The sequence below is a fragment of the Ornithodoros turicata genome, chromosome 1, assembly GCF_037126465.1.
Source record: "Ornithodoros turicata isolate Travis chromosome 1, ASM3712646v1, whole genome shotgun sequence".
Classification (NCBI taxonomy): Eukaryota; Metazoa; Arthropoda; class Arachnida; order Ixodida; family Argasidae; genus Ornithodoros; species Ornithodoros turicata.
The window spans coordinates 12,282,722-12,302,674 of NC_088201.1; the positions used below are offsets into that span (position 1 = coordinate 12,282,722).

At 43.8% G+C, this 19,953-nt stretch overlaps 1 protein-coding gene across 7 annotated transcripts in view; it reads right to left on the minus strand.

Annotated features, from left to right (window-relative positions):
• Nucleotides 1-19,212, minus strand: part of LOC135377490 (mitogen-activated protein kinase kinase kinase 13-A-like) — a 33,196-nt gene extending 13,984 nt beyond the window's left edge. For 2 of the 7 annotated variants that reach the window (XM_064609921.1, XM_064609917.1), the window contains exons 1-5: nt 6,529-6,631; nt 3,444-3,599; nt 2,916-2,945; nt 2,234-2,523; nt 1,256-1,442 (exon numbers count right to left, since the gene is read on the minus strand). In XM_064609921.1, the coding sequence (XP_064465991.1) occupies nt 1,256-1,442; nt 2,234-2,523; nt 2,916-2,945; nt 3,444-3,577 (641 nt within the window). In that variant the 5' untranslated portion in view covers nt 3,578-3,599; nt 6,529-6,631. Of the gene's footprint in view, nt 1-1,255; nt 1,443-2,233; nt 2,524-2,915; nt 2,946-3,373; nt 3,600-6,301; nt 6,391-6,466; nt 6,488-6,528; nt 6,632-19,091 lie in introns of those variants that run through there. The other 5 variants (XM_064609918.1, XM_064609920.1, XM_064609919.1 and 2 more) reach the window with 5 other exon arrangements.
• Between the last annotated feature and the right edge of the window lie 741 nt (nt 19,213-19,953).

Below are 19,953 nucleotides of genomic sequence, written 5' to 3' on the forward strand. Positions count from 1 at the left end.
CAAGGACCAATGCCAGTTACTCGTGGTCAGCAAAGTAAGCAAGCCTCGCTCTTTTAAGGGGATCGAGATCTCTGAACTGAAAACATCTCTGAACTGAAAATAATCTCTTATGCGTGTTTGAATTCATTTCTTCAGCAGCGCCTCTATCAACATCACAAACGATGCTGATAGAGGCGCTGCTGAAAAAACGCATTCAAACACGCATAAGAGATTATTTTCAGTTCTGAGATGTTTTGATGCTTGCCCGTAAATATTTTGGAATATGAATGAACGCCTCATACATGTGTGGCACTGCATGACCTTGGACGTGATGCAAGGCCCAGATATAACGCATGCCAAAACGCAGCTGTACTGCAAGGGTATCATACCCTTATTTAGAGCAACTCCCTTTAGTCCAAACTCTGCTTTATTCTAACGCACCTTCAGTCCCCTTCCAGTTAGAATCAACGATAAAACTTCTCATACAGCACCCAAGGTGCCATTCTTAGGTTCAACATCACCATACTTTTGTGTTGTCAGACTTATTACTGTAAGGTGGCTCGATGCCGTGATTGCACAGACATTTCACAACCGGAATAAGAAACGACTGAAGCCTTGTTGAAACAGGTTGTAGCACTGCTGAGCGCTGACCTTGACCATGACCCCCCCTCACCCCCGGGGTGTGATGGAAAGGGCGCACCAAGTTACTCGTATCAGGTGTTATTATTAGGGCCTGCCTTTTTCGGGTTTTATTTTTGGCCAAATTTGGGGGGTAAATATCGGGTGATATTTTTAATTCCAAAATTCGGGTGTATTCCGGTTAAATCAGGTTACGGCATATTCTGTCGTCAGGAATTCGGGTGTATTCCGGTGATTTTTTTTTGTTTAATAAAAATTTGTCTTAACATGGAACTAATGTTTAGCAATGTTATCAAACTTTATTTTGATGCACGCTTATGAGCATGTCACGCGACCCGGATGTTTTCGGGTAGATTCGGGTTAAACCCGAATTTTACAGATTTCGTTCGAGGAGTAAATATCGGGCGGATGCGGGTTTAACCCGAAAACGTCTTGCCCTAGTTATTATGCATAAAAAACATCACTTCAGTTGCTGGCAATGACTACCACAGACAACAGTTTCACATTTCAGGCAGGGCGCTCTATCTTTTGACTTACAAACATGATAAAATACTTATTTAGGTGAGTGAAGTACGTAGTGGTACTGGCCACCTAAATTGACCAATTTTTCAGCTGGGTAAAACTAAGTTCAACTCACTTAAATGCTACAATGTTGGGGTGATTCAACTTTCTTAGATGCTTTATATCCGTCTCAGACTTGTCCGTCACTTTCTTCACAGCTACCAATTCATCGTTTAGTCTCCCCAGGAAAACGGCGCCTTGGGCTCCGCTTCCCAGAAAATGGAGATCCATAATGCTTTCAAATGGAATTTCCCAGTTGTCACCTGAAATGGAAATGACATCTTCGTATTTCCTTCCGTTTATTGCACCAAAATCACACACTGAATGTGTACAATATCATAATTCAATAATACGGGCCAAAACGTCAAGGGGAATAGTACGCGTAATAACTAATGTCAATTGAAGAGTTCCAACAGAATGTCAAGTGACCTCTGTTCCATTTATTTGGCAACGTCACGAAAGGAAAAAGGCATCAAGTGCAATGGGAACATTACAGAACTTGATTTTTCGAATTATGAAGTAGCACTTGTTGCCTCGGATTTCTCAGGTTCATGTAGTGTAAATCATCGTATTGTAATCGTCTATCGTATCATAATGGCTAAGAATGTTGCCAATTAAATTTGGAAATAATTATCAGTCAATAGCAAGTCTAGGAAGTCTGCTACAATTTGCTGAGCGTGTTTCTCTAAATCCTACTGTAATGATCAAAAACAGCTGAAGTCCATCCAAGTACAATCACTCCAGATAGCAGACAGTGCTTGAACAATAAGTTCCTTCTTTTTTTTCCTTTTCCTTTTTTTTCCTATATGTTTTTTACCTATATTCCTATAAGGTCCTTTTTTTTTCACTGTCTCCATATGCTCTAACATGGAATTTCACAGCACTTGTAGGAAACAATCGAAGAAAAGCGACCTTTTTCACTGCTGCCAATGTGGTCTCCTTTACTACTAGCTACTTTCATTGAATAGCAAACCAATGAAAGCTAAAAAACAATGGTGCATTGGGAAACCATGGCTTCGTGTGCATGACCAGATAGCAGTGCAGCATTTCTTACCTTGCCCTTTGAGGTCATCTGTGGCAGCCTTGTTGAGAATACTCCAGACAGGGCGTAGGCAGCCCAAAAGACCATTGAACCACCCTGAAGCCGAGGCCCCACGGCCTGCTCCCTCCCGGTAGCCCACTTCCAATTCCTTGGTCAAGTGAGGTTTCTGCTCAGTCAGAGACTGGTTGCTTGGAGATCGTGCTGGGGGATGGCTCACTACATCCAGAGGAATCGCACATGGAGTCGAAGGGCTCTGCAGGTCTGTGCTGAGTTGATTCAGCTCTTCATGTATGCACAGCATGCTGATGGGAGAAAAAGTCGAGTGTTAAAAAAGTTCACAATAGCTGACAGGTGAAAATAGAGAACATGAGCACATTTTCATGCAGGACAGTCAGTGCATGCCGTAGATAAGCAAGCACACTCGGAACAGCGCACGACGCACACTGTTGCCGTTCTGCTAAATGTGCAATGCTAACTTCATGCTCCCGCATTTAAATATTTTGTCATTCGAGCATCTATGAAGCAGGCATGCATCACAGTTGACCAGTTAACGTAAGAGATATTTGATCACCAAATCACAGCTAACATGTGCTTCCTATCTGAGACATGTCAAGTAAAATGTAAAGAACAAAGAGGTCTACTTTGGCCTTTAGTACATGCTCTAATGGAGTACATGCACAACAGTACTACTAACCCTTTCTCAAACACATCCTCCTTGTCAGTGCTGCAGCAGACACAAAAGGTGGAGAATAAGTTAGCCAAAAGTATGCCATAAAAAGTTTAACTTTGGCTGTGTATTAACTATCCAAGCATTCATTTTCAAACGCTGTCCAATCAAAACCCCTCTTTCTTGAAAATACTCCTTCTTAGAAGAAAGTACAAAAGAAAGGGAAGTGATGTCTGCGAACAGAAAACTCATGTTAGGGCTTACACAAATACTAGATTACAGAGTTTGAAAGCAAACAGCAACCCTACAAACCAAATTAGTTACACATGATAAGGTTAGACATATCTGTTAATACTGCACATACCAATTGAGAGACAGAGCAATGTTTAGCTGGTTAAAACAGGACATAAATTTGCAATCGTTTATAGTCAATAAAATCCACTGCAACAGGAAAACAAGAACAACACAGTGCATCACCCGTTTACCTTCTAGATATCCAAAGAAATTTTATAAAATATGGTAAATTGGCAAGACAGCTGGGTGCTAGCATCTTACTTTCCACCAATATCTTCTTTCTCCAGACTTAAAGTGAGGGAGGATGAGTGAGCAATGCTTTGCAGGTCCTTCAGAGAGTCCTCAAAGTCCTTGGGACCAGACATTGTGGCAGGCTGGTCACACGCAAGGTCCATTCAAACTTTGCTCATACATGGTCTGTAAGCAGAAAGCAATGGAATATAACTTGCAACTTGGCACGATCAAGCACAGTACAGAGCTGTATCTTTGTTTCCTATGCCATGTATTTATTTTACATTATCCTTCGGGTCTTATTTCAACTATTCATGTTAATGAGCATGGCATCCTACTTGATACATGCTGAAGTTAAACAGTTTTCTGCCGTCTCTGGGAGTTCTTTTGGAACATTTTGCGAAGTTTGGATTCGAATGCAACTAGTTGCAAGAAGACTGTCGTATAACTGATCTCCCAACCACAAGTGCTAAATTCAGTGCCACTTACAGATGACAGACAGATTAATATGCAGCAGGTCAATACCCTGTTACTCAACATTGCAAAATAGTGCACATCACTGTAAAGACTACCGGAAAATAAAATGATCCGGGGGAGGGGGATATCCAATGCCCCATTCGTGCTTCATGTGATACATAGCTAAGTATTTTGTTACTCTTTACGACATTTGCTTGCTTGAGTGCTAAGCATGCACTTTTTTTACTAGCAACTACTATGATGATGGTTCAGATTATACTAAACAGGCATTCTGTTCATGCATAACTTTACATGTATGCTGTGTTTCAAATAAAGCCAGAACCAACTTCAGTTTTGTAATCACTTCGAGTAATCAAATTCAACACTCAAAGAAGGTGCATTTTTCTTTTTTTGAGTCACACTCCGCCAGGCAAAGACCTCGGACAATGCTCTTATTGTGGCTAGACAAGCCTTTCAGCACATGCATCTGTGCATATCGAAATTCCAGCATGTGCTAGACAGCAAGCCAAGAGCAAATGGACATGGCTGGAGTTGTCCAGTATCAATGAAGCACAGTTGCTTTCTCACAAGTATTGCTGCAATGCGTGGAATACTCATACGTTAAGCGTGCTATTTCAGTTTGGTATGCACAGTTAATACATTTAGCTCTGCAGTTCTCATACGGCCATTACAGCATATAACGAGTATACAGTCTAATGTACACTGGACATGAAGGAAAACTAAACATTGCCTTTTTATTGACTCATTGTAATACCTTTAATGTTCTTTCTTTCACTAAACTTTCCTGCGATAAATACTTATACTTAAAATATGGAATGCCATTCATTAAGGCTTCCCATACATATTCAAATTTGTAATTCAGATTGTAGAGAATTTGCTAGAAACACAACCTCTATTCAAAATGAAACTTTGAAACCCTGAGAAACTGAGGACAGAGTGTAAAAAGCCAACGCAATGACAAGGGTTTGTGTTGACTTTTTGCTCCAGTCTCTAGATTTTGTTTCACGCGGCTTGTTTGTTCAGTATGTACTTCAAGTATAATTGTCGGTGTTGTAACAAAAAGGCAAGTGAGGCAATATTCTGTCTGATGATAAACAGCAAACAATTATTGCTATTACTACTGTTCCAACTACTATATAAGAAATAAATATATTTATATAATAAATAATAAATAAATAAATAATAGTAAATAAATAAATATATAAGAAATAAACCACATTCCCTGTAACAATATGGCATATGTGCCCAGACATGTTTTCAAGGATATGTTGTGCAATGCCAAGGAAAATGGACATGTTGGCAATTTGGTGATGCACAGCTGACAGTAGCAGTGCAAGAGGAGACATCTCAAGTTATGTCTCATGTTGAACTGCCCCATCTGAACAGTAAAAGCACAAGTCTGAGCAAAGCTCACAACACCAAAGATTGATTCCTAAGACACAAAAGGACTTCTCTAATAATTTTCTATGGGTGTCCTTATCGTAGTGCCCATCATCGCTGATAGCATTTGGAAATTCAGGATTGGGGCTCAGGAAGGTGGTTTTTAAGGCACACTGGTATGACACTAAATACACTGCTACATCATTCAGCACACTGGCAAAGTAACCATATGGCCAAGTGGCCTAGATTTGAATACGGTACAACGCATTCACTGCTTGATTACCTGTGAGAAGCATCAATATCACCAAGAATCATACAAAGTGAACCATGATGAGGATCCTGTTTGCTATTTCCTTTGAATCGGGCAAAGTAAATATCTGCACAACGTTTGCATCGCATGTGCACTGCACTGATGATTAAGCGAAGGCATATTTTGTGTGCGCGAATCTGCTGTTTTCCATATCTGCTCTACGCGGTATGGACTTTCCCTCCGTGCGGAATGTACTGATGAAATTGTTGGATGCGAGGTAAGCTTGTTAGCAAACACATCGACCTGTGTACTATTCCTAGCAAGTGACGCAGGTGTTGCGGAGAAATATTCATTCTACTGTAAATGGTGTTCAAAGAGCACCGAACAAAAGTATGTAAACAGGCGCTGCCAAACGTGCGTGACGGCACACTTCACGGAGTGACGCTATCGCAGGTAATGAATTGCCGAAAGTTACACCTTGAGAATGTCACATCTACCGAATATCACGTCTGTTTGCGAACGGGTTCTCACGGTCGCATTTTTACTTGCGCAGCTTTGCTGCATTTAACCGGATACAGACACGCAGGTACCTGACAGGCTTCACGCAGCCAACATCAAAATGAAGAATATGAAAGGAGAAATAAGGTAAGGCCGAGCGCAAGGGGAAAAAAACTGACACATAACAGATGATGAAACTCTGTTGCTACATTCCATGGGGGCCTTTTAACACCACAGTGCTCATTCAGAATGGAGTAGTGCATTACCAAGAACAGAAATATACCTCTTTCGAAATGCGAAAGCAGAATTAATAGATATGAGTCGTGGATACAGCTAGTTATGCGCCATTTGGAAGACAGCAGTTTTAGAGCCATCGTAAGCTGGCATGGAAATATCGAGCAGACGGAATACGACGACTGAGATGTGTGGGTGATGAGAGTATGATTACCTTTGCGGCATCCTGTACCACTGTAATCAATTAGAACAACTGAAATAAACAAAGATGCATACCTGCATAAATGAATACACACGATGGACGACGCCGCGGCGCTAACACAGCCGACCGACAGAGGGGGCTACTTTCTGTGACGTCAACAGGAGTTGCCCGATGCGTTCTGTTCTGCTTCTGCTCAGCGGTTCTCCTGCTATTTTGTCTCCCCCCCAGCGCTGCATTAGAAAGCCCATAATGCCCTTTCTTCACGCCAGAACCAGTAACCATTGGCGACGGAACAGTTGAATTCACAGAGCGACACTTATCAATACGCACGACGTGGGAGAATATTGCGTACTTCGTTCATTGGAAATGAAAACGTATTTTCGGAAATCTATTTGCGCGTACGCCATTACCTGGGTAAGGAGAGTTTATTAAACCGTTGTTGACACGCCGAGAAACGTGATGTCGACCCGAGGTGGGAAAAAATTATTCTGCAGGTCGAACACTATTGTAATGTACCGTCTATGCGTTCCGAGTTGTCACCATGTAAATCTGCGCGCTACCGAATAATACAGGTTGCACCACACGTGGGATTCCCCCGACAACGCTTCAAATACTATTCTGCTCCCATTGCACGATGGGTCCATCGCCTGGTGCTATCTATATCGACTGGTGAATATGGCATAGGTCTCCCTCTCTTGTCTGTCTTGGACTCTCAATTCTCAGGAAAAATCGTAAGGCATCAAAAGTGGGTGCGCTTTGAAGAACGCGTTGGGCACGCTGACCTCGGAAGTGTTCTGTGACGCGTATAAGCTCCAAGAAACTCCAAGGCCGCAAGCATGTCATACGAAGTCTTTTGTTCTCTGTTCTGGGGCGAAATGATGGAAATTCTGGGAAGAAATCATTTATGAGAGATAAATAATTGCGTAGACTACATCATGCTCCGACACGGCAGGAAAGATTGAAACACATTACCACATTTCATCTGCTCTGGAGTTTAGCGCCATGCGTTTTACTCTAGAATCGCATTCTGAATTATCCAGAATGCTACGACAGCTTAATCAAGACCAATATCACACCTCACTTGGTCTCTCTGATAATATTTGAGAGCTACCATTTCTCTCTCTCTCTTTATATATATATAGTATATTCCTGCTTTGCAAATTCCAAAGTGATTTTAAAGTATACTGACACCGCTGATTCCTCCATGTCTATCGGTTAGGGCTTAGGAGAGAGGACAATGCCACAATATGATCGCTATGGCATTGCTGTGTACAGCAGAATATACTGTCTCGTATAGTCTCGTATAAGTCTCGTATAGTCATCGTTGTAACCACTCTGATAATTACGAACGGTAAACTTGAGACTGTTTATGCTAGGATACTATTGCGGGCATTTCTCCCAACAACAACTTTATTTTCGACCTTGGAGAGTGGGGAGTTTCATCGCCACAGGCGATACTCTACCCCATTGCTGGATGGAATGGGGGGAATAAAATAATGGGGAATGGGGGGAATATGTATTCCGAAAATTTCAGTAGGTATCCTTTCCTGCAAAAAAAAAAAAAAAATGCGCATCGAGTACCCATACCGTAGCAGTACTGCTTTTGTACTAAAGGGCTTTATTGCGCTGCTGCAGTGCTGAGTAAACCAGGCATTGCACCCCTGAGCTGTCAAGCGTTGAGGACGTTACAGGAAGAAACGCTCACTCAAACATTCAAACGCGCCTGGCAAAATCTGTACCGTGCAGACCCCATCACTGTCCACGAGAATATGCTTCGAAGCAGCAACACGTGTTTCTACAACGGGTGTGACCATGACATGCAAGGGACCACACGGGACTTTTTCCCATACGAGGGCCCCGACCAGACTCCAGCTTCCTCCCTCAACAGACGAGGGCAGACTTCCTTCCAATCGATCTCGGGAAAGTACGCTCCTCCTCTTCCCTTGGATCCCACTCTTCCCCTCTTCCTCGCATTTCTTGGGCGCGATCACGCGTTTCCGGGAAAAACCCGTACGCCAAGGGGTTCACGGGCTGACCTTTTCTGGCTCCCGCGCTTACGACGTAAGGACCTTTCGTCAACGGTCTCCACGTCCGGCTAAAAAGCAGCTGTCGGCCATGAAAGTGCACTTTGAAGCTCGCACGCGGCGAATCCATTCATTGATGAGAACGTCAAATGCTCGCGTGCGGGTATGCCCACACTTTAGGATTGAATTGTTGGACGACTCAATTGAAGAGGTTATTATTATTTTTTTTTATGTGGAGGGCCGTGTCGAATGCTGTGGGTTGCTGCATGTGATTAGACAATTAAAACGGGGCCATCAGAGGTGGTGTAAAAACGGATCTAAAACTGCTGCGACTGCTGTACGAATTGTTCCACATTGTGGAACGGTTCTTTTTGCCCAGCGTTGCCCCAGGGCGTACAGCATTGGGATGGAGGGGGGGGGGGGGGGGGGGGGGGGTACGGAGGAGAAAAGAAAAGTATCTGCATATGAAGGGCACGCTCCTATCAATGATTAAAAAAAGAAAGGAAGAAAAGCGTTTTCGCAAGTGCCCTGCAAAGTGCTGTCTGATTTTGTATACTTGATGGTTCCGCTCAGAAACGTCACACGGTTGTTTTATGTACATTTCTTACACTACTCCTGTTTGTTATTGAATATTAAATGTAAAAATTCAGTCGTGGAGGCAAGCGACTTTCATTTTAATCCCTACTTCATCATTTCTCTACCGTTGTCTTCCCGACTATACTATATGTATAGGCTTAGGACGAACTTGTAGCAGATGTCCTGTTCTGAATTTGTTCAAATTTATTTTTGGTTATTTCAGCAGTATCCCAGACAACACGGGCATATCCTAAAATAGGTCAGGCATATACCAGAGCACACTTTGAAACATTGAAAGTACGCGACAGGAGAGATAACACATTATATATATATATATATATATATATATATAAAAAACAAGAATCTTGATTTGATTTAATATCAAATAGATTATCTAGAAAATCAATCATATTGATATATTTAATATTTATCAATATTATCAATCTTCTTTTTTATCTAGACTATTTTTTTTATTTTTATGTCCGTTAGAGACAGTGCTTGTAACGGTTCTAAAATTGTTAGGTTTAATTTCCATGCTGCGATATGTGGTTTTGAGTCTGAATATATTTTGTTTCAATAGATATCAGCCTGCCTCGCTGAAGTCCTCCCCTGTTGTAGGTGCTTTCCCATTGCTGCGTATTTCTACGACCAATTCTGCCGACAAGCTGTCTGCTCCCCGCCTCACGTCAAGGCTAGGAACAGTTGTGCGTTGGGTTACGAGTACGTGGGGCGCGTCGTAAGCGAAAGCCGCGCCATCTCGTACGTAATATTTACGCGCTCACAGCTACTTCGAGCATGCGTAACGCCGTCTCGTGCATTCCAACTTGTGAACACTTCTCGACTGCATCGTGTATGGAGGCTTCCGCTTACATCGACCACAAACGCACACTTAATCGCGCAAACTTTGATCATGATCATGTGGCAAACGAACGCGGTGAATAAAGAGTGTCATATGATTGCGATAGTTGCCGTACGTTATCTCCATTGCAATCCTTGAGCATGTGAGCACGAAAGTTCATTCAGTTTTATTGACACGTCGACCGATGCCTTTATACGTCTGCGCGTGATGAAGCGTGGGAAATATGAATTGAACTTATTTGAATTGATGCGGTAGGAGAATCGACACTTTCTTTTTCTTTTTTTCTTTTTCGAGACCATCGAACGTGGTCACGAGAACATAATGCGTAAACCTGCACAGGGTTGAGAAACCATCTCTATAAGCGCACGTTTAATACGCTCACCGTGAGTTGGTCACTTATATAGGGGATGAGTATCGAAGAAATCATTTTTGGAGTGATCAAGATCGGTCACGTGGTGAAATATAGTCGGGAGCTAAAAGAAGGCGCTCCCTGCCGGAGATGTTGTTATATATTTTGTGGAAAAGAGACAGCTGAGCAACGAAGCGCCTATCAGAAAGAAGTTATATGCAAAGTTCAATCATGAGTTGGGAGACATCAGACTGAAGACTTTCCAGACGAATGTCGGCATTGTTCCCCCTGAAGTCGGCCCAGAACGCATACTGACCCCCCCCCCCTACCTGTCCTCCACTCCGCTCATAGCCACAGTTGCTTCGCGGCACTAACACGAAACTAGGGAAATACTTGCCTCTGGAGCACAGGGCCTTTGTAATTACATTTACAAAAGATGTGACACTTATGCTGTTCATAACTGTCACAAAAAAGGCGTACGCCTCCCGTTTTCAGCAAATCAGGGCAGATAACGATATCATTCGAGATGATGGTTGGCTAAGAGCGTGCTATGCGGTGAAGTTCATTTTTAAGAGTGTACTGTCCACCCCCTAATCGGTATCGTGCGCACCCCTTGCTCTGCGAGCCCGTTCGCACACCTGGTGTACCCCACTTTATGCCCTTCATTCCCTCTAACACAGTTCGCACCCACTTGCGAAAAAAATATATAAACGAATAAAAAGAGCTGAGCTACGCGTGGCTGCTTCAACGTGCATCCGCCCGCGGCAACACTATATTAGAGAGTAACCTTATGCCATCACAAATCCCATACTATAGTGAACGCATGAGTGCGTTGTCGATTCTAGCGAAATTAAGGCAGAGGGAGACCATGAATGCCCGCATATGGCGAACACACAAAGAGATGAAAATCGCGGAGGCTTCTTGGTACATAACCTGCGTGACATGGCTTTTCCACGATCCCATTAATACAGGGCGCTCCAGGTGGAGCGATATTTGTTTGAAGAACTACAATGCTACAATGCTCCGTCCCGCAAATTCCAACAAATGGCACGACGAGATGGACGACCACCTGCTGCTAGACACGGGAGTTAATGGCTTTTATTTATTATTATTATTATTTTTCTACAGGCCTATATCTCTTTCCTCTTTTTCTTTTTTCTCTTTCTATGTTCATCTATGGTTATCTATAGTGCATCCTCGCCCTACGTGGTTTCTGAAGATGCTGATTGTTTCGGAGTTTTTATTCCGCGAAAATACGAACCGAAATTTCCAGCGTATTGCCGTTGTACGTCTTCCGAATACCGAAACTATTCACCCGATTACTGAACAGACAAACAGCAGGTCTCCTTATTCCTCCGAAGTGCCTAATATCACGTTGCTGATCTTTGATATGACATCTTCCTTTATCGTATCATTTTTATGGAATACTTACGTTCTACTAAAACTCCTTAGTTTCAGTAGATCGTCAGTGCACGGGAACCAGGGAAGGTGTCCTATATACCTACCCTTACCTACCGGAACCAACCGCAGCCTTGTGCGCCCCAGAATCTTACACTTTGGTAGGCTCGGTGATGAAGGGCAAGCTACAGACAAAGACCGGGGTTAGAACACAAAAAAGACGCCACGACTGCCAACTAGCAATTGTGTATTGTTAACAAAGGAACAGCAGTTCCTACAAATTTTGCAAGGTGGAGCGACCCCCCCCCCCCCCAAATAACCCCCTTGTTAACAATACACAGTTGCTACTTGGTATTCGTGGTATCTTTTTTGTGCTTTAACCCCGATCTTTGTCTGTTGCCGCCCTTCATCACCATACATATGTACCAACTACCCCGATTTGTTCCTACCTTTGGTCGGCTTTGGTAGAGACGATAGTTCGAGGAACGACGTTATCGACGGCTTGCCTCCTTGAAAGTCTTCAGTTTCGGTTACCCCGCATTACACCGCACATAATTCGACGTCCAGCCGCACTATTCACTCGCACGTATACAAAATGTCTGACGTGTGTGCGTGACCATCCGTAAGCATCGAATACCAAACTATATCGGTCTCCCAGTTCTAGATTAAACTCAAACTACGTTTACTGCGGATTGATGTCTTGAACGCTGTACGCCGATCCTCTCGTGAACCCTCGAATTCCCCAGATCGTGAAGCGCATTCCAAAGTGACAGGTATCAAGCTTTCTCCACTGAAGACAGGACAATAGCCTATGTGTACAAACCTCGGAGCGCGGGTTTGAGGCGACCGTCTGTGCGAAATGCCATCGTGGCTGCATTCCCGCCGGCTTACTTCACCAGGAGGCATCCTCCAGGTGTTCCACATACACGTCCAATGACGCATACGTGTGTACAAGCAAAATGAGTGCACCGCTATGTTTGAGCCTAATTTTGCCAATTTCGCTGCTGCAGACGCTTTGTCGAATCCACGGGACTTGGTATGTTTAAAAATTTGTCGCACGAGGCCAAAGTCACACTTCCGAACACCTGATGAGGTTTAGTGTGGAGTATAAAACTAACATGGGTCAGGCTGCGTTGGTTAGCTGTGGCGCTCTTATATTCCGAGTAATCCGCCTGTCGATATGGCGCCACGTTGCTCGAGGGGGCCAACTTCACAGGGAACTATGCCGACATTTGCTCTACACTCTAAAAAAGTGAACTTCACTGCATAGCACGCTCTGCGCCAACCATTGCCACGAATGATAGGTTTATCGCTTCTGATTCGAAGAAAGAGGAAGGCGCACGCCTTTTTGTGGCAATTTGGACATATGACAACCGCCACAAAAAGGTGTATGCCTCCCTGTCTTTTCGAATCAGAAGCGACAACCATATCATTCGTGGCAATGGTTTGCGCAGAGCGTGCTATGCGGTGAAATTCTGTTTCTAGAGTGTACAGCAACACAGGGAACACCTGCAGACAGCACAGGCGATGTCGGGACTCGAGTCGCTGCAATGTTGTCATTCAGTCAATAAACCCAATCAATCAGCTGCGCTGATGCCAGTGTGACCGAGTTGAGAAATGGAAGCTTACACAAAGAACAGAAACTCACTATATAAGGCTGAAGGAACCGGAAATCTCAAGGCTGAACAAAGCAACCATAGGAAGTATAATAAGCAGACTACAAATACACTCGAACACGTCAGCGGATCGGAATAATGGCCAGACAGACACACGGTTGACAGCGGAAATGCGTTTTACCTTTTTTGAGGATCTAGGTTTTATTGGACTTGCGAGTATAGCCTCGGAACCAAATCAAGCGTGGAATGTCATAATACGGCTCTTTGCACAAGGCCTACTTAAAACAGGGCGAGATGAAAAGGGTGACGATTTTATTACGGAAGTGTGTGTGTATTCGCGTTCACAAAATTTATCGTTACGTCAATTCCGCTAAAGGCGTTGTGTGTTCAGGTAATGCGGTTTTATGTCCGCATAAAATGTATTACAAGATATCGCGTGATTTGTATTGTAAAGGCACAAATTCCGTTTTGTGTGTGTGCTCAGTAACGTGCCGAGATACATAAAAACCAAATGCTATGTATTGTATCGTCGTTGACTTTGGTTACGAATATTCACAAAAAATAACCGCAAGTACCTTGGCGATTGCGTACGATGCACTCAAACTCTCTAATACATAATTGAGAGTAGCGAGTGTGTGTGTATGTGTGTGTGTGTGTGTGTGTGCGAATCTTTTTTTTTTTCGTCCGGGTGAAGTCTTTCTTTTTCTTTTTTTTTGTAAGAGTAGCAAGCCAAGTATTGGCTGACCTCTCTCAACACTTAAAAAGAAGAGAGTGTCCAGATACAGAATCACACATCCTATGTGTCGCAATAATTAACGAAGAAATTTATATTCTGTATAACGGATGAAGGAACTCAGAAAACATCAAGCTCAACTTTGGTCCCCGTAAAAGACATGTAGACGCAAAAAAGAAAAAGAAAGAAAATAAATAAGAAAAAGTCTCATTCTGCAGTTGTTTACTATGCTCTTACATTACATTCAGTGTGTCCCATGTAGTTCGTCTGAGCGTTTCGAAAATATGGCAGTGTACATAATATTGGAAAATAATTTGGAGTCGATTTCCATGTAAGGTGAGTCAGCCTAACAAGTGCCACGGTTATGCCACCTGCCGCAGGGTATGACTGCGGATAATTTCGACCACCTGCCGCTCTTTAATGTGTGCTGGAAATCTCCGTCACACGAAGTGAGGAACACACATGGGAGCAATGTCCCCCCCCCAATTGTCAACGTCATCGGCAGGTATCTAACCCGCGATCATATATACTATTGAGAAAGCACAGTGCCACTCGTGAACTTTTTAGTAGCTTGTCTGTTTTTTTGTTTTTTTTTTCATTAGAGAAACAAGCGTTCTAGCTCAGCGTACAAGGGTGTTTGCTCTAACGTGTCCAGAAATTTTATTTAAAGCGAGCGATAAAAGAGGAACGAGCGCTACTTTTCAGCTACTTGACTAAGAAACAGGTGCTACTAGTGAAGCAGTGCCTGTTTCTGACTCAAGTAGCAGAAAAGTACCACTTGCTGTTCTTTTATCGCTCGCTTTAAATATAATTTCTGGACACGTTAGAGCAAACATCCTGTATACTATCAATCTCATCGCATATTATTAGCCTCGAGGTATACCATATTGCATCCTCGTCGTTCTCGGAACCGCGCGACCCGTATTAAAGTAGCGCATGCGGAATGTGTAGACGCCCTACGGATTCAAAACAACATTACAAACAGGCGACAGTTTGTCCGAACCGCTGCTCCAATGTGTCCGGATTCCTAGAAGTCTGCATTCTGACGATCCCTACTATACGTCAATCGATAAAACCAGTCGAGGCCAAGTCTAGAGGTCGCCCTTGCGCAACTCTTTGTTCCGGTCAACGAACGCCTCTTTGTGAATGTCCCCCTGTCCTGAGGCATTCCAGTGTAAACTCAATGCAAAGTAGTTGTTGCCTCACGGAATCCTCTACGAGACGAGGTTTCTGCTCGCGTTTTTCGTTTCAGTAAGATGGAGTCCGACTTTTGCCCTCGTGACATCTAAGTCGCCGAATAAAGGGAGAATTGTTTCCACAACAACCGCTTTAGCTTCTCAGATTTGCCTCGGTCTGATGGTGCGCTCATCCACGTCTCAAAGCCTCGCAGATACATTGCGCGCGCTGGAACGCCCAACTTGTCTGTTACATTTGCTTTGGATTTAAAATGAACTATTAAGTTAAGAAAACTAGGCCACAAAAAATTAGCCACACACGTGCACTGCATCATGCATGTGCATGAACTTCATCGCATAGCACGCTCCTAGCCAACCATCATCTCGAATGATATCGTTTTCTGCCCTGATTTGTTGAAAACGGGAGGCGTACGCCTTTTTTTGTGACAATGATGAACAGCATAAGTGTCACAAAAAAGGCGCACGCCTACCGTTTTCAACAAATCAGGGCAGAAAACGATATCGTTCGAGATGACGGTTGGCTAGGAGCGTGCTATGCGATGAAGTTCATTTTTAAGAGTGTGTACCGACCCTTTACAGTTACTCGGTAGCCTCATTTTAGAGTCCGCATATGACATATAGCTGCGTCAATCGTTTATGCCGTTGAACTAAATCCGGGGCTGCAGTAATGCGTGCCATAGACTTGGGTGATGCGAGGCGTAATCGTTTCCAAAGAAGTGCTCCGGGCAGGGAGGTTGGGAGCTGGCGAGCGACGTAAAGGGGGCTTCGCCTCATCGAGCACTTTCATCTGGAGAAGCGAGCTTTACAGGTGCGAACTAGCAAATGCAGAGAAGACAATATATCTTCACATCAATCATTCAACGAAGTCCAGTTCCTCCAGCGCGGTTTTTCGTAAAACCTGTTACGTATAATGCTGCTACAATGCTGCCGTCTAATAACGTACACAGGGATCACATCATGTTGCCCTTTATTGTCTCTTTGTCTCTGCATTATTGTTACACGAGGCTTTCACTTTGCATGGCATTCCTGCCAAATAAGTGAGTATTGTTGTCGGTAAAAACGTGCGAAGTTCGAAGCTGTGCGCAGCCCATAGCTGTCTACCTTTTCAATCATGTTTTACAATTAGACGTAACAGCCACAAGATGCCTCTGCCGATAAACGTACGAGCTCAGAGCCACCAATCAGGGCTTGGAGAAGCGCTATAGACAAAAGTGTATTGGAGCGTACATCGGTGGCGAGCTCACGCGCAACGTGTCCAAATATCGCGTGTCCAGCGCGCGCAAAATGTATCTTTCTGGATATAATTGTCGGAAATGAATAAAATGAATAAATGAAAGGCGATTAGTGGGATGTGGTTAATATCCAGTGGTTAATACGTAGTTAATATTTTTCTTCTGTGCATAGATAACAATAGTAACAATATTCGATGCAGTGTCAGACACATATACAGGTTCATGTCTAAACAGCCTTTTTTTTTTCTTCTCTCTCTCTCGTGTGTGTGTTTTTAAGTTTACCGGATATCATACAAACGATGTGAAATAATCCTAGTCATATTCGAACCACAATAACTTTTTTTTTTTTTTTTTTTGCAGTGAGACGGTAAAGTTTCCCGGTGTACCAGGTGAGATGGAAACAACAGGTAGTTCGGCGAGGACGAAGGCAATTTGGTGGAGACGGACATCCATGCTCAAAAAGACCTGAGACTGAGGAACACACAAGACAATAGATATGCCTTGACACACACAAGGAAACGTTGGCTTCTGTGTCTCAAGACATACACGTTGTATTCTGTGTTCCTCAACCTCGGGGCTTTGAACAAAACACCTTTTGTATGCAGAGGATTACAAGTGTACAACTAAGTAGATGGACTCCAGCATTCGACTCGCTGAACAAAGTCCAAGCTTCTGCTGTGTGGCGATGACGTTCGTGTTTCTTTCTAAAGGGAAGAAGGGGGAGTTTTAAAGGGAAGCTGTTTTCAGCGCCGCGCGCGGTGGCACCGTTCTTCCCAAGGTCGCTTCGGACAAGTTTCGACGAGCAGAGCAAGACAGCCCAAGCAGCAAAATGTACATGGGGGTGGCTGTCAGGTGTCCTATTGGGGCAGTATTTCATTTCGCAGAGATGCTCTCGAAGTAAACCATTTCGATGTACCCCTCCGCCCATGCATATGCACTTGCACTTTCAGTACATTGTGCTGTGTCCATTATTGTCTGGGTTATTCTCGAAACTTTTACTACTTCGCGCTTACACACATGCACGTTCTGACTTACCACTACCTTGACCTTGAAACAACCCAAAATCCTAGCACAGACTAGATTTTTTTAACATTTGCGCGTAACATTTTTACTATCTAGCTTTTTATGAGCAAGTGAGATTCGATGCCCGAGAAATACGGGACGATTGGATGTAAAGTTGCACGGGGGCCTTACTTCTGTGGTAGAAGATTGGTGTTCTGGTCCAAAGTTGATATACCTTAGTACACGTTACTTTAGGTATTTCACGATACATTGAAGACCGAGGATCTGATAAGCTCACAAGCGGTGATATGCTCCGTGCACTTTGTGCCTGTGAGCTATCATGAACGCCATAATCTTCGATGATGCATGAAATAGCTTTCTTCTGAATAATTCCTCGGTGAGGTTAATAAAGACAGTCGACAAGCCCAAAATCGGGTATTCCTAGAACGATGCTGCTCCAGTGGTCTGGAGCCAAGTCGCCCAATAAAGCATTTGTATCTGTTCCACGAGTTTGCTCCTGTCTGCCCATGGAACTATTTTCCTTCTTCCATTTCTTTTAAATCTCTTATGGATCTTCTGCCCCGTTTGACAGTAGAGAAAGATCCTGCCTGCCAGAGAAGCCAGCTCCAGCTTTTTCGATGGCAGAGGAGTGCGGCAAGCAGCTCCAAAGTAATTACTTCAGCGCCATCTGTCGTTGGAATGTCGCTCTCCATGACAACCGCTCCGCGAGAAGCAAACCGAATTCCCTTTGCGCACAATAACAGGAGCTCAGCAAAACACGGGAAAGCCCCGAGCCCGTACACCGGCGTACACGCACGCAGATCGTTTTTGGAGTACCGAAATATATGTCTTGCCGTTTCACACAGATACTACAGTACTTGGTGTCGTGTCGAACCCCAGTCAGACTGCGGGATATGGGACAACAGAGATAAGGATCCGGGAATTTTGTCTGCCGTGTATTTTTTGCAGCAGCAATCGGTGTGAGATAACAAGTACCTTTGCTGATTCCTGTAATTTTATGGTGTGGTAATATCTGGCAATATATCCCAGCCACAAAGAATAAACAACTGATAACGCGTGAAAAGCAGGACAATGTGAGAGAGAAAAATAATAAATAAAGATATCCGCCAAGACGATAACGACAACACTTGGAGAGGTCAGAAGAGATAATTGCAAGGAAACATGCAGGCCATCATTTTTCTTTTTATTTTTTAACGATATACCTCTTTCTACTTCTACGAAGTTTTGGTTTCTTTCTTTCGTTAATGTTATCCAAGGGTTGTCAGGAATATGGACAACCATCACCATTCAACTTGGACGATTAATCCATTACAGTCTTTCAGATGAGTGCAAGTTTCGAGGAGTCAGTCATTGGTACAATTGACCCATCGGAACTTGGACTTAATATGGAACGGGTAGAGAACAAACGCAACGTGAAAAGCTATCAAACTATGTCTCCAAAGGTAGTAGCTCCGCACAGTGTTGCGTGACCAACAACCCCCTTACCCTTCCGAAAATTGCCTGACACGAACACACAGCAAGTAAGGTGGGTACTCGCACACCCCCCTCAATGAATATCCTGCCCGTGTCCCTGCTCGTGATGCACACACTCACCCGCCGCACTCAGAATGACTGTAAAGCGAAGAACTTACCCAGACACGTAAAGTTTGCGAGTGCTTGAAAGCAAAATCCGAAAACAAATGAAACAGCGGAATGAGCGCGAACAACAACTCAGGAATATTTCGCGGTCACTACATTTTTCTCTGCCGGCACTCGGAAGCAATCTCGCGGCTCGGACGGTAGCAGAAAGCGCGCGGTGACGTCACGTGACGTTGCACCAATAGAGAAGCGCTTCCTGCAGGCCAAGCTAGGTGGGCGAAGATGAGTCATACGGAGATCTCCTGAGGAGTTGGGAGGAGGATTTTCTTTGGGGACCAAAGGTGGTACAAAGAACAACTTGAGTCCTCGTAGCCAGCGGGGTTTTATGAATAAAGGCAGACGACAGGTGGAGGGGACTGACCGGTTCCGTCGTTGAAAACTTGCTGCCCCGGTTGCCATAAAAAAGAGATGTTTGCTACCAGGCGCATTTGGCACGAGAACACAAACGTTACCTCGACAGCATGTTAAAGAGCCTGCAGATGCTGTCTCGCCTCAGGTTATCAAGTGCTATCGGGAGGATTTAGCTTTCAGGGTCAGCAGAAAGGAGAAAGTGAGTCATCGTTGACCCCGTTAAATGCTAATTAAGTAGAACTAAGTACCAATCGAGCACACCGGACGGGTTTCTTTGTCAGAAAATGTTAGATAGTAGAGATATCCTCTCTCAGCACCTGTGTTTGCGACGGCGCCCGACGCAGCGCAGGTTGAAAGCGTTTTTTCTACGTACAAGTAAAGGTGAAGGACCATGGCGTCACCATTTACGAAATAGGACGTGCAATTTTTTATGTGTGTATTTTTCACACATACTTATTAGTCACAAGCCATCGAATTCATTCGAACAAAAGCGGAACGCGACTT